The sequence below is a fragment of the Lynx canadensis genome, chromosome B1, assembly GCF_007474595.2.
Source record: "Lynx canadensis isolate LIC74 chromosome B1, mLynCan4.pri.v2, whole genome shotgun sequence".
Classification (NCBI taxonomy): Eukaryota; Metazoa; Chordata; class Mammalia; order Carnivora; family Felidae; genus Lynx; species Lynx canadensis.
Genome location: NC_044306.2, coordinates 166,028,697 through 166,043,725, shown reverse-complemented (window position 1 = coordinate 166,043,725; position 15,029 = coordinate 166,028,697). Strand labels below are relative to the sequence as shown.

At 39.6% G+C, this 15,029-nt stretch overlaps 1 protein-coding gene across 5 annotated transcripts in view; it reads right to left on the bottom strand.

Moving 5' to 3' along the window:
* The window catches only part of CORIN (corin, serine peptidase), a 260,054-nt gene that overhangs the window by 15,981 nt on the left and 229,044 nt on the right, over positions 1-15,029 (bottom strand). For all 5 annotated transcript variants that reach the window (XM_030313921.1, XM_030313922.1, XM_030313924.1 and 2 more), the window contains 3 exons: positions 12,481-12,597; positions 10,117-10,166; positions 9,794-9,968 (listed from right to left, as the gene is read on the bottom strand). In XM_030313921.1, the coding sequence (XP_030169781.1) occupies positions 9,794-9,968; positions 10,117-10,166; positions 12,481-12,597 (342 nt within the window). The remainder of the gene's footprint in view (positions 1-9,793; positions 9,969-10,116; positions 10,167-12,480; positions 12,598-15,029) is intronic.

Sequence of the window (15,029 nt, the reverse complement as noted above, 5' to 3'; positions counted from 1 at the left end):
TCCCCCGTTCATGCTCTGTCTCTTTCTGTCCCAAAAATAAATAAAAACGTTGAAAAAAAAATTTAAAAAAAATGGCTGAGGAAGACATTAAGAGACCCCTTTTCTCCTTTCATTCTTGCCCCAGATGTTATTTCCTTGTCTGAAATTCATATTTAAGGTCTAATTTGCTTCATGCCTATATGACTGCTTTAATAATGGATACACTCTACAGAGAACACTGAGATGATATGATTTTCACCTAGAATTCTTCAAACATCAGCTCTAGAGAGAAAGCCCAGCTTTGTACACATCTCAGATGACATTCAGGAAAATTTACACGAAATTGCAGGCACAATGTCTCTGGTCGTCAAAACTGGTCACTTTGGTTTATAATTTGCCACCCTGAATTCTAGTTTAGACACAAAAATGCCACATTTTTACTTAATTCAGCTAGCCAGCTTTAGAGATTTTCTAACTTCTTCTCTTAAGAGCACAAAATTTCCCTTTCTTTCACCCTTTCTGATTTTGCTTTAATATCTTATATTTAATATTTATCATTTTAAGAAAAGAAAACTAATATTTATAATTAACACCTGTGATAGAAGTCACCCTAGTTTTACAAGTCTTACTACAGAAATAGCACAGCTAAGTGGTGATTTTGGAGGTAGTCTGAAGGGGACCAAATTTGCACTAAGTAAAGAAATATCACACGATGGCGTCATTGTTGTTCTACATATCTTACAAACCTCTTTTAATGTACTCTGTCCTTGGTATTTCTAAAGAATTCTCTGCAACACTCCTGGTAAACAGACTTTAGACTAGGGTGATTGCAGAGTGAATGTGTGAAGGGACTGGATACAGGTCATAAGTACAGTGTGTCAATCATAGGCTCTGTCTACCGTCCACATCTCAGCTCCTGCTTATTGCTGTCATGTTGGAATGCTTGGTGTAACCTGACCTTTTATTTTTTTGTATGTTCAAGGGAAGCCAGAGTTCTGGATTCCTTTTATGGAATCCACAGTTTTAAATGCTGGCCAAACAACGGCAATATAATAGGCAAAAAAAAAAAAAACCCAACAGCCTGGATTTTATTAGTGTAAGAGTTCTACTTTATAGCTTTCCAAGTATTTCTATACACAATATTTCAAGTTATCTTCTTACCAACTGCAAGATGTAAATAGGAATTCTAATTCCATTTTAGAGAATAGAAAGCAGTGACTCACAGCAGATGAGTGACATATCTAAAGTCACAGAGATTGGGGCGCCTGGGTGGCGCAGTCGGTTAAGCGTCCGACTTAAGCCAGGTCACGATCTCGCGGTCCGTGAGTTCGAGCCCCGCGTCAGGCTCTGGGCTGATGGCTCAGAGCCTGGAGCCTGTTTCCGATTCTGTGTCTCCCTCTCTCTCTGCTCCTCCCCCGTTCATGCTCTGTCTCTCTCTGTCCCAAAAATAAATAAACTTTGAAAAAAAAATTTAAAAAATAAAGTCACAGAGATAGTAAATGATTGTGATAGACCGGAATGCTGGTCCTTTAAACCCCTAGAGCACACCCTTTCTACCAAACTTCTTTGAAACAAAGAGAAAGATCTACAGGCATCTACATAGGAATCAGGTACTGGCCACAGGAAAGCATGTAACATGGTGGAGACTCACTGGTGAGATAGCAGGAAGATATCTTCTTTTTCCTGAACATATCCCGCCATGATGGGGAGCTAGCCACCAGCGGTAAAATTACAGAAGGTGAAAAATCCTGTTATCCCAGGGTCCGAAAAAGCAAGAGAAGGGGGTAGTCAGATACATATCATAGACATTCAAGAAACAGATTTCAGAATGTTTTGAAAAAAAAAGAAGGCAGACATGATAGTGTGCCCTGGGACTCTTAAAGCAAGTATAACTCAGGAGACATGAGAGAATTAAAGTGCCAAATTCTGATGCTACTGTCACAAGTGACTGCAGTAAGAAAATGAAGAGTCATCTAAAAAGCAAATGTGACTGCACAAGGATCCCAGAGCTTTGCAACTGGAAACTATCACAAAAGACTGGCATGAAAGCATAGTAACTACTGGAAAGTCTTTGTCATAGGCTGAGCAGTGGTTTGTTTAAGTAGGAAAAAAGTAGGAAAAATAAAAATGGCTTCTCTGCAAAATAATGTGCAAGAACAAGGAAAGGGGAAAATTTCTGTCTGTGGCAAATAATATTACTAAAGAACTAAGACAAAACAATACTATTGGAAGTTTCCTTTGCTTCCAGTTTCTCCATTCAAAGAGAATGTTCTTCAGACAATATGCAGAAGATTCATCTTTCCATTTGATAAAACATATAGGGGCTTAATACATTACAATGTTGAACAGATGTGTGGTCTAAGATTTGGGAGGACTCAGTGAGACGTCATTGACCTTCTGTGAGATATATTAACATTTCTAGTTCCACACAAGTTATAGTCCTAACTACTCAAACAATTGCATCTTTGAAACATCTAGAAGATGAGTGGCTGAAAGAAATGAAAACACAAGGATGAGGAAGACAGTTCATGCCCTCATGGAGCTTTTATTCTACTTAAAGAATATATAAAGAAGTAAGATTATCTCAGGCACTTAAAAGTGACAAAATAGGAGAACTTGATAGATGACTGAAGGGGGTGGGGGTTCACTGTATCCAAGATGGTTAGGGAAGGCCTTTGACAAAACCATACTTAAATAGAGACTTTAATAACCAGAAGGAGGTAGCTTTGTGGCTCTAACTGTGAAAACAGCAAGTTCAAGTGTCCTAAGGTGGATATGAGCTTGGAGGATTTAAGGGACACGAAGAAGGCTAGATGTCTGCAGCCCAGTGAACCATGGGAGTATAGGGGAAGATGTAGTCCAAGAAGTAGGACTAGATCTTGAAAGGCTATGATGAGAAGATTTTATTCTTGCTACAATGGGAAGCCATTGTGAAATTTTAAGTAGGGGGAGCGACATGGTCTGATTTACATTTTAGAAAGATCACTATCTCACCGTGTGGATAATAGACAATAAGGGAACAAGAGAGCAGTCCAAAAGACCAGACAGGAAACTGTTTTAATTGTTGTTATGGATTGATTGTGTTTCTCTCTCAAATCCATATGTTGAAGTCCTAACCATGGGTACATCAGAATATGACCTTTTTGGAGATAAGGTCTTTACAGAGATAATCAAGTTAAAATGAGGTCATTAGGATGGGCCCTAATCCAATGACTGCTGCCCTTATAAAAAGGGGAAACTGTAGATAGGGATGCACACCAAGGGAACACTATGTGAAGACAAAGGCAGAGATTTGTGTGATGCTTCCACAAACCAAGGGATACCAGAGATTGACAGCAACCACCAGAATCTAGGTGAGAGGCATTCTCTCCCAGCCTTCAGAAAGGACCAACCCTTCCCATATCTTGATCTTGGACTTCTAGCCTTCAGCACTGTAAGACAATAAACATCTGTTGCTCAAGCCACCCAGTTTATAGTATTTGGTTATGAGCCCTAGAGAACTAATACAATAGTGAAGACCTGCTATGATAATGACTTGGACTAGGAATATAGGGTGAAGATGTTGAGAAACGGTTGGGTTAGAGATATTTTGGAAGAAGATCCTACAGAAATTATTATTAGAGTAAATGTGAGAGGAATTAAGGATAATTCCTAGGTTTGGTGAACCAATGGGTCATGATGATTTTTACTGAGATGGGGAAAGTTTGTGAAGCACACAATTATTTGATCAGTGGGAGAGGCAAGAAATCAAGTTTTGTTTTGGCCTCGTAAAGCAGGATGTTTATTACATATTCAAATGGACATCTCATCTAAGCAGTTAGTTATACATGTTTAAAGTCAATGGGTAGTAGTGAGGGGTGGGAAGAATCTGGGCTGGGATGGAGATATATGTTTGGAAGTCATGAACAAATATGTGATATTCATATTTTATATTAAAATGTGATATTCAAAATGATATTCATGTCAATACTTGATCTTCATATTTGCTCACATATGAACACATATTTAAACCATATTATTAGATGAGCGTAGATGGATAAGAAAGCCAAAAATTGGGCCCCTGTCTTAGCTTGGGACGGTATAATAAATTACCGTAGACTGACTTAAATAATACACATTTACTTCTCATAATTCTAAAGGCCAGAAGTCTGAGATCAAGGGGATAGCATGGTTAGCTCCTGGTGAAGATCCTCTTCCTACTTTATAGACAGCAGTCTTCTTGTTGTAACCTCATATGGCAGAAAAAGGTGGCAAGCTCACTTTCTTTTCCTGTAAGGACATTATTCCCATTATGGGGCTTCTACTTTCATGATTTAATTATCTCCCAACAGCCCCACCTCCTAACTTCATCTAATTAGTTTCAACATATGAATTTGGAGGGGAAACAAAGCCTAAGGTCCATAATAGCTCAGGAGCACTAAAGCACTCAGTGGCCTAAAAAAGGAAGAGACGGAAAAAGAGAAATAGGTAGGTCAGTGAAATAAGAGGAAAACAAGAACATTTTTGTTATTCTAAAATAAAAGTGAAGAAAGTATTTCAAGAAAGATGTAGTGATGAAATACTAGGGAGGGTTCCAATAAGTTGGAAACTGAAAAGTCACCATTGAATATGGCAAGATGGAAGTCATCAAAGACTTTGATAAGTGCCATTTTTGTGGTGACCCTGATGAGAGCTCGACCAGTGTGGGTTGAGGAGAAAATGAAAAGTGGAAAAGGGGAGACAGTGACTGTGCCGAAGTCTTTTAGGAGTTTTACTGTGAATAGTAGCCAAAATGGCCAGTAGTTGAAGAGAGATGGAAAGTCAAGAGAAGGGGGCTCAAGTTAGTGATATCAAGGCATGTTTGTCGAAGAGAATGACCCAGCAAAAAAGGGAGAAACTGATGATACAAAACAGAAATGGTGATTTTAAAAATAAAGTCTTGAAAAAGATGGAGGACATGATTGTCTTAAACAGAAATAGACACATCTTCCACCATAACTCAGGGGAGAGTAGGGGATATGGCCATATTTACAGGCAATTTGTTGGGATCAAGGATGAGGCAAGGTGGAATATATGGCAGTGTCTGTTCGCTCCATGAAGCATGAGGTGAGACCAATGGAAGGTGAAGAGGATTTGGGGAGAGAGGAGAACATGTCAGATAGTTGTCTCTGAGGGTAGAAAAGTGATCTTACTATGGAAGTAGATTAGAAGTGTCCCACATTGTTAGATGCTCATTTGAGACTCATGATCACACATTTTATGTGAACTCAGCAGTTGGGCGTGTGATATTCTTCAGCAATGTGGTTAGCTGTTCAGGTGCAGATGCAGAGTACATAGTAGGTGGCACGACTAGAAGAAACAAGTAAGTAACTACAAAGCTTAAGAGAGGAGGAGCTCCCATTTTCAGTGAGCCCCAGAAACTATGAGGTTTGGCCCATATTTTAAGCCAACTTCTGACTACATCCTAGACCCAGATATTTTCCACTGGAGAGAGGAGGGGAGAGAATATCTCCATAGGAGGCAGCACAGTGGCAAGAATGGAGTCAGGTCCTTGTCACCAAGGACTTTTCAAAACTATACTTGCTTATTCTTCAGTGACACTGGAAAACAGCACCCCAGGGGACATATGGATCCAAAATGGAGAATTTCTGCTTTACTGGGCACTATTACTGATGGGAGTGGATGAAATTCCTCAAGGGAATAGAACAGAAAAACAAATTGTGAATTACTGGCACAGTTCATAGGCACCTAGAGATAAAGAGGGAATCATGAGGACACAACATGATTTAACTTTTAAGAAAAAGTCAGACCAAACCTCTCACTTCCTTTTCTGAGTGCAGTAACAGACTGTTAGATTAGGAGAGCTGGGTGAGCACAGTGGCTTTGTTCTATGGAGAATGAGAGAGGGAGCTCTCCAGAAGGATGTAGAAAGATGACAGAGTAATATTAAAAGTCTAGCTGACGTTGAATGTCAGGGATGGTGCTGATCGCCACTCTTGGGTAATGTCCTCCCTCAATTCCGAAAAGCAAGAATGTTAGGATCAGAAGATGAGGTATTTGCATTGACTCAGTTTTGGACATCTGCCTGGTCTGAATGGCAGGCAAATCCAGGGACAAAGACATTGAAAGTCTGGGTGAGAGGACTGAAGTGATTAGCCTGGCACACAAGGTTAACTGTGAAGAGGAGGGCATGAGAAGACTAGGGGACTGAAATCACTGGGGGACATGTGCAGACTAGCAGCCACAGTCCTGTTGGACAGAAGAGTTGGTTGGGTGAAATCACAGCATGGGTTAACGTGGTGGGGTTAAGCGTTGTGGTCATCTAGTGAGGTGATCATTTTTTATGCGCATTTTCTGGTGAGCAATTAGATGCTTCTGACAATTACCACTTGTGTGCCAGCCTAGGAAGTCCAGCCTTAAGTCTTTCAGAGGCAAGAGAAGGCAAGAACAATGCATGTGAAATTACTCCTGAAAGTCAAAGTCTTTCTTGTTCAGAGCTGTTGAAGTTGAGTTGTTATTAGGGCATACGGGCCTTGGTCTGATCAGCTTAGTAACTCATGTTTTTAATTTTCATTTGGGATTTTTAAATACTTTTTCATAAAAGAGAAAAACAAACCTGTCTCTCTGGTTTTTTTTTCTTTCTACCAATATAATTTAAAAAGACAGTCTTGATAAGACCTGCAGATGGGTCATGCTGAGCCTTGCCAAAGTATGGGATCACAGTGTGAAGTAAAGCCCATTAATTGCAGCAGTTGATGACTCCAGCAGGGAATGGGGCTTACAATGAGACATTCTCAAAGCTTGTCGGCCACTGGAGAGATTGTAAAATTGAATCAGTTATTAGCACATATTCAGGAGAAGGCTTATTTGAAGTTGGGCAATTTCTAGCTTTTTATGGACAGACCAGATCCCTCTTGACAGTTCTGTTAAGTCTAGTGTTCCATGAAATTTCACGAAGACCTTTGATATTATATCCATTTCCTTAATTGTAAACACATATTTCTTTTCTAATGCAAGGTTTCTTCTTAACTTTACAGAGCTGTCAATGACAGAGGAAGCTTGGATACCACATATGGAAATGACAAAAGTGGTTTATGAACCTGGTTTAGCTAGCACGTAAAGAGTACTGTTGGATTTATTTAGGTGATCATCTTTTGATGAATGTAATCTTGCTAGTATCATCTTCTGCTTATCACAGAGCTATACACCAAAACTGGGAAAGGCATCTGGAAACATCTGGCCCCTTCCAAAGCAATAACATTGTAGTGTATTTTCCTGACATACTACACAGACTTTTCCAATTGCTTTGGGTCTTACACACTAAAAGTTCTCAAAAGGAGGTACTGGTTTGATTTTTTTATATTTTCTTTTCCCCAAACAAGCAATCAACTGGAAATACACGTTTCCATTTTACAATTGTACTCTACTCGTTTAAATGTCTGTCTCCTTACTAGGTTAGCACTTCAAGGAAGGAAACATGTATTCATCTCTGTAACCCCCATGTAGAGCTGAATATATATGCTGGGACTGTAGCCCATAGCAACAAGGACCAGTAGGTGAGTAGCTGTGCTTGAGAAGATGTATTGCAGTATTGCTAAAATGGTAGCAAAGTGGGACTAACCTGAACGTCCATCGACTAGGGGATAATGGAAAAAGTTATGGTAAATCTATATAATGGAGTATCATTTAGGTTTGAAAAAGAGTGAGGGAGAGCCACGATAACCTAGAGGGAGGTCCATGATATATTATCAAATGGGAAAAACAACTTAACAAACAAAAGCACAGAGTATGATTCCAAATCGTAAAAGTAAACAGTGGCACCCTGCGAAAAGTCTATGTGTTCACAGCTGTGAAGGAACACTTCCTCGGCTATCACAGGGGTTACTGTGGAAGACGATGAGAAGGGAGAAGACAAAAATACAGCAAATCTGTAAAATACACAAAAATACACAAAATGTAAAGATACTCATGCGATACTGCAAAGGGAAAAGGTAGAATGCACGTTTTCAGCAGTAATTTTTTAAAAGAACAGTTGACCTTTATCGAGAGCTTACTGATCAATGTCAGGCATGGTTCTCAAGGCTTTGCATAAGACTATTTCACTTACTGCCCGCACCAGCCCTGTGAGGTAGGGACTATTATTTCCCTCATAAGTGAAGAAACTGTGGCCCAGAAAGGTTAATGAATTGACCCGTGATGACACAGCAAGTGGCAACACTAAGAAAAAATATGAATAGGCAAAAAAAAAAAAAAAGAGAGAAAGAAGAAATTGCATTTTTTTTTTCTAGAAATTAAGCTGATCAAATGAAAAGAATCAGTTTGGTTAGGTGATAGAACTATGAGTTATTTTGTCTTGAATATTTGCTATTATTTAATATTTAATTTTACTTTGAAATAAAGTAAAATTATTAAAAATAAATAGAAAAAAAGGTGCGGTGATTTTAACACATGCCGTCAAATCTTCCTCCTACTGAGAGGAGAGTTCCTTGCTTCTTCCCTTTGGAGCTGAGCAGGGCTTGTGGGGGCTCCGACCAGCCACAGAGGTGAGGTACCTACCTCTTTGTGTGTCTTTGGAGGCTAGGTCAAAAAAGGCAACACACCTTCCTCCCAGCTCCCTTTCTGAGCAGCTGGTTCTGGGGGACCAGCCACCATGGTGTTGAGTCCCACATGGAGATAGATGTACTAAGGCCCCAGCCAACAGGCAGCATCGACTGCCTGCCTTCTGATGGTTCTAGCCCTCAGCCTTAGAATCCTTCAACCAAGGCCCCAGACATTGATGATCAGAGACAAACTGCACTGGCTATGTCAGGTCCAAACGTCTGACCCCCAGAATTGGATTTTTTGTTTGTTTGTTGTTGTTATTGTTTGATTTGGGTTTTTTTTTTTTGTTCTTTTTTACTTTTTTTTGTTTTTTTTGTTTTTGTTTTTTGGTTTTTTTTGGCTCTTAAAATACACAGTCGATAGTCAGAACAGGTGCAGTGATATTTGTCAATTTAGGGTAGGGTTCCCCTTTATCTTATTTTTCTAGTCCCTTCAGGCATCTTGTGACGATGAATTTTATATGCCAATGAAGTTAGGCCATGGTGCCCAAATATTTGGTGAAACATTGTTCTGGATGCTTTCGTGAAGGTATCTTGGGCAAGATTAACATTTAAATTGGTGGACTTTGAATAAAGCAGACTACCCTCCATAATATGATTATCCTCATCCCATAAACTGGAGACTTTAAGAGAACAAAGACAGGTCTCCCCTGAGCAAGAAGAAATTCAGCCAGCAGTCTGCCTTCGCATTCAAACTGAACCTCTCCCTGAGACTCTAGGCTGCCAATCTACACCATTAGGTTTTGGACCCACCAGCACCCACACAATCATGTGAGACAATTTCTTAAAATAATTTCACCCCTCCTCTCTCATTCTCCGAGAACCCTAATACACATATTGGGGTGCCTTTAACTCTGCTTCTCAAACTCCTCACAAACCCTCCCAGCTAACCTCACTATAGGAAACATAAATCCCCTCTGTTGAACTTCAGATGTAGTTGACGTATTTAAGGGGGCTGGAAAAGAGACTAATGCTAGCTAGAGAGCCAACCTTCTAAACCTCTTTCTTCCACTTCCCCCCTCTTTAGGGAAAAATCATAAACAATATGATTGCCAATAAGTGATCAGCACATACATAGGATGACAACATCAAGGGTAGGAAAATCTAAGCAGATAAAGGAAGTAAATCAACTGTGGCTTCTGCACTGAAGTGGCTTCGCAGAATTATATAAGACACTAAGAATGCCCGAGTGACAGAATGATCAGGTTGAGGCAAAGCCGAAGGATGGAGCTTACCCCTCAAAGCAGTGGGCAACCGTCAGGACCCACTTCTTGGCAATGAGGACACAGCCACAAATGTGTCCACTGGGGTCACTCTGCAGGGAACACTGCCATGGCCATCTTCCAGGACGACTCGTTCGACCCCCAAGGATCCTCTTGTTCATTCGGGCAGCAGGGCGGCGCCCACAGTCTACCAGGGAGCAGGAAAGACAGCGGGTGATTCACCAACAAACCCAGCTCCATGCTTGGATCTTTGCTGTTAAGTGCAAGTTATTGTTTTTGCCCTGAGCCAACCCAGTTAAGTTCGTATTCCATTGCTACACCACTAATTCTCTCACCTTGTTTAGTACACAGAAGAGAAATCTTACTTCCGCTATGACAAGGCTGCCTAGATTTGGAAACATAAAATGGCATAGTGTTAAGTCACATATTTATCACTCACTTCAAACCCTTTACCGCCGAAAAGCAAGACATAGGTTCCACTGTTCCCAGAGGTTGTATTCTTTGAGTAATGATTATCTGTACTGGTGCAGGAATTCTTGAGGCAGGGCTATTGTCAAATACCACCTTGGAAATGACGGCATATGGAGGATGTTTACTTTTTTTTTTTTTTAGTTTATTTAATATCATCATAATATATTTTCACATGTGTGGGAAAAGAAACTACTTTTAGCAAAGTCTCCCACATCATCTTGGCTGGTGGTACCGCCCAGAATATTGACTCAGACCATAATTTTCTTTTTTTCTTTTTTTAATATGAAATTTATTGTCAAATTGGTTTCCATAAAACACTCAGTGCTCATCCCAACAGGTGCCCTCCTCCATGCCCATCACCCAGTTTCCCCTCCCTCCCACCCCCCTTCAGCCCTCAGTTTATTCTCCGTTTTTAAAAGTCTTATGTCAAACCATAATTTTCAAAGTAAGGAGAGGAAGGCAAGGGAATTGGGTGATTTCTTAGAATCTCTAGTGAGAAAGGAGCATGTCAGATTTTTATGCTTAGGGAGAGGGTGTGGATGTTCAAAACAAGTTGCAAATAGTTTGGAGAGATAAAATATTACTTCAGAAAGTTAGAGAACAGATAAAGGAATTGAATATTTAGACTGGAAAAGAATCATGAAGATACTTGTGATAATAAAATGTGGATCTAGGCCACCTGCCTGGGTGACTCAGTTGGTTGAACATCCAACTCGGTTTTGGCTCAGGTCATGATCTCACAGTTTCGTGGGTTCGAACCCCACATCAGGCTCTGTGCTGGCAGTGAGAAGCCTGCTAGGGATTCTCTCTTTCCCTCTCTCTGTCTGACTCTCTCTCTCTCTTTCTCTCAAAATAAGTAAACTTAAAATAAAATTTTAATGTGGATCTATGATTGGCTGACAAGAAGAAGGCGGTTAAATTTATTCCATGTAACTCTAGATGGCAGGATCAGAACCAGTCAGTAGAATTACAGGAATAATGGGTTCAGTAAAGAAAGACTTTTCTAAAACCCAGGGTTAACCTTTAAAGGTAAGAACATGGGCCATGTTTAAGCATCTATCAATGCGACTGCACAAGAGAATTCAATGTAGGGCATATTAAGTTTCAATCACAAAGTTTTCTTTCAACCATGAAGCATTTATTCACAGTATACATTTAAAAAAACAAAAGATACTTTGAGACTGTCAATGGGGCGCCTGGGTGGCTCAGTCAGTTAAGCGGTTAGGCTACTGACTCAGTTTCGACGGTTTTTGCTTTAGTATATATGATCTCACAGTTTCGTAAGTTTAAGTCCCGCATCGAGCTCTGTACTGGGGGCATGGAGCCTGTTTGGCATTCTCTCTCTCTCTCTCTCTCTCTCTCTCTCTCTCTGCCCCTCCCCCACTCACTATGTCTCTGTCTCTCTCAAAACTAAATAAACTTTAAAAAATTAAAAAAAAAAAAATACCGTGACATGCTTAGAATCCTAGACCTCTCAGAAAAAAAGAAGTATCCCTAAATATGCCACGTCCACATTCCCTTTTGAGGATCTGCTATATTTTCATTTCTTGGTAAATTTGCATGGGGATATGTGTAATTTTTTGTATCAATAAGTTATATAATTCAGAAAACACATGTTTGCTTTTTGCCTTCCCACAACCTGAAGTCCTGTCTCCTACTTACTCTCTATCTTGTTATCCTTAATTTCTTTGTAGTATTTCCAAATACCTGAAATTTATTTTGTTTACTAGCTTATAGTTTCTCTGTCTACCTATACAGTGTAGGTTTTTTAAGACCAGAGCAAGTGGACTTTCAAGGCTACTCGATTATAATTTTATTTTGTGTCAATTTTTCCCTCAGACTCTCCAAGTTTGATCAGTTCTCATCATTTCAATTCCCTCCTAACTAGTTCCATGTAGCATCTGTAGGATATTAGACATGACAATTTACTTTGGATAGGATTTGAAAAAGCTCCAAAATTAGAATCTAAGTTCCTCTTCCTTCACCATAATAGTTTCTGTAATCTTCATTAAATAAAAATGCAATTAGCAAGAGAAAAGAATCTGTGTCTAGAAAGAAGAGATAAAGCCAAACAATGTTGAAATATAAAGGCCAATCACCACTCTATGGAAGTTCTTTATTGATGTGATACATTTGGATTATGCTAAATTAGAAACAGGAGAAAGCCCCTGATGATAGATTCCTGCTCCATAATCCACTCTACACAGCTCTTGTGAAGAGTGTCTTACCCTTTCACCAGCAGTTCATGCAAAGTGGTCCCATTGAGGCTCTCCCAGTTGGAGTGTAATGTCAGCCACTCCTGGTCTTGCTCCTGTCCCTGTACCAATTTAGTCACAGATGGTTCTCTAATAGAAGGACAAATAACAATGAAATATTCAAAGCACAGTGATCTTTGACAGGCCATATCATTATTTAACACTCATTCTCTTTCAAAAAGAAACATTACAGGGGCGCCTGGGTGGCTCAGTTGGTTGAGAGACCGACTTCGGCTCAGGTCATGATCTCATGGTTTGTGAGTTCGAGCCCCGCGTCGGGCTCTGTGCTGACAGCTTAGAGCCTGGAGCCTGCTTCTGATTCTGTGTCTCCTTCTCTCTCTGCCCCTCCCTCACTCATGCTCTGTCTCTCTCTGTCTCAGAAATAAATAAACATTAAAAAAATTTTAAAAAACAAACAAAAAAAAAACTAAAAAGAAACATTACATTATAAGCCAGTATTTCAAGAATGGGGGGGGGGGTTGTATTAGAAATTTGGCATGGAATGTGATCAATAGAAGAGGAAGCTACTAAAAGTATATACTAAAGCAATAAAAATCTCAACTGTCACAGCTGTTTTAATCATGCTCTCCACTGACATGTACTTGAACTTGTGAGGTGTTCAAATTCTAACGTATATGACATAAAAGTTCCAATATCTCAAAAACAAGAGCAACTTCGGGCAGGGATCAAAAAAAGCAAGATAAAATTTATCTGCCTGGGATTTTTTTCTCCTCTCTTCTTGCCCAATGTAATCCTGAAATGCAGCGATACCTTAAAATGAAGTAAATACAGTAAAAACTAAAGAAGTAAATAAGTAAATTGATTGCTATGTAATATCTATTTGGACAGCACAAAACTGTAATGATTTTTCTCAACATACTATAAAATCTTTATGCACCAAAAGTCAGGAAAAACTCTGGAAAATAGAAATGGGAGTTAAACACTATTATTTCCCTCTTTACCTGTCTTCTTAATCAACTTCTATGAATCCTTTTCTGTGAATGTCTTATTCAATCATTCAAGTACATATGGTTACACCACATCCAAGATTGAAAACCCAAGGTTTTCAATCCAAAGATTGAAAATTGGGGTTCAAAAGTATGCAGGTTTTATGTAAAATATTCTATTCTTCATGAAATAATTGGCTCTTTTAGGCGATCTGTATTTGCCGAAAACCTTTTGCAGTTCCATCACCTGAAGCCCCAGGGTGGATGAGGTGGAGGAATGAATTTAGACAGGAGGAAGGAGGGCTGCTTCTAAACCTGGAAGGAAGATGATACTTTGCTGAAGTTGGAGGGGAGTAGAGACTTCAAATCGGATAGCCTCTATCTTTCTTTCCAAGTAAAAGGTGAGCTCCTCAGATGAAAGTTGGGGATGTCAGGGGCTCATGATGACAAGGAAAGTGACAGATATACGGATTCGTTCCCTGGTGGAAGTGTTTGAAGAAACACATCAAAGATAACTGAGGGCAATGGCAACAGCACTGAGGGTTCAAATGAACCTGGAAATCCTGAAATTGTGCCAGCATCAAGTCTTCATGCTTAGTGACTTTCTTTTCCAATAACGGATGGATGACGCTTTTTGAAAAAAAAGAGGGGGTGGTGTAGAGGGCACAAAAGGGAAGCAAAGTTCGGTTCAGTGGCATTGAAAGGGAAATGAACATTGCAGCTGATTATTATTTAAAAATTATTTCTAAAATTTTCACTTTATGAGATTTAACTAATCTCATCATAGAAAACAAAAGGAACAAAACCTTCCCCAAATCCTGTTACTTTTAAAAAGAGGGAAACCCTCTAAAGAGAACTGATGACAGAAAAAGAGCCAAAGAAAAAAACAAAACAGAGCCCTTAATAATGAATGGATTCTAATCACTGGATGTTAAAGCAAAGAGCATGCACCCTGACCACACTTTAAGAAGAGTTCCACCAGATTTAAATTTAGTTAGAAACTTGAATGAACAGTGAGGTCATTGAAGAGTTCACAAAACCTACTGCAAAATGAGGGTTTTCCTTGTCCTTGACCAAAATGAGAGTATGGCTTTCTGTCAGTCTCAGAAGTTGCGTATGTGGAGGCATAGTGAGAGGGAAACTTTCAATGTCAGACAGAGGTCACAAATACCACTGACAGTATTTCTCCTGATACCTGCATCCTGAGAATTATGTTCTGTGGTAGAACAACTTGGGAGCCTCCTAACTCCAGGCATTTTACTGGCCAAAAGACAAAGGAAGGTAAGCATCAGATTAAATTTGTTGTTTAAGTCATTCTTTAGGCAGGTATTTATAAGGCAAAAGGGATTTGCACAGGGAAGTCTATTCAGCATAGGATTTGCACTGATGGTGGATAGAAAAATCATTGCAAAGGAAGCTTCAGTCTTTCAATCTGCAAGGCAACTTCAGTTACCCTGAAAAAAGGTCTCCACAGAGCAAGGCACATGGGATGTTTCTGCATTTCATTCATTAATCTCCAACAAGAAAGGCAATTTAGTCTGAATCTCTCACTTACATCAAGTGGAAAATATAAGA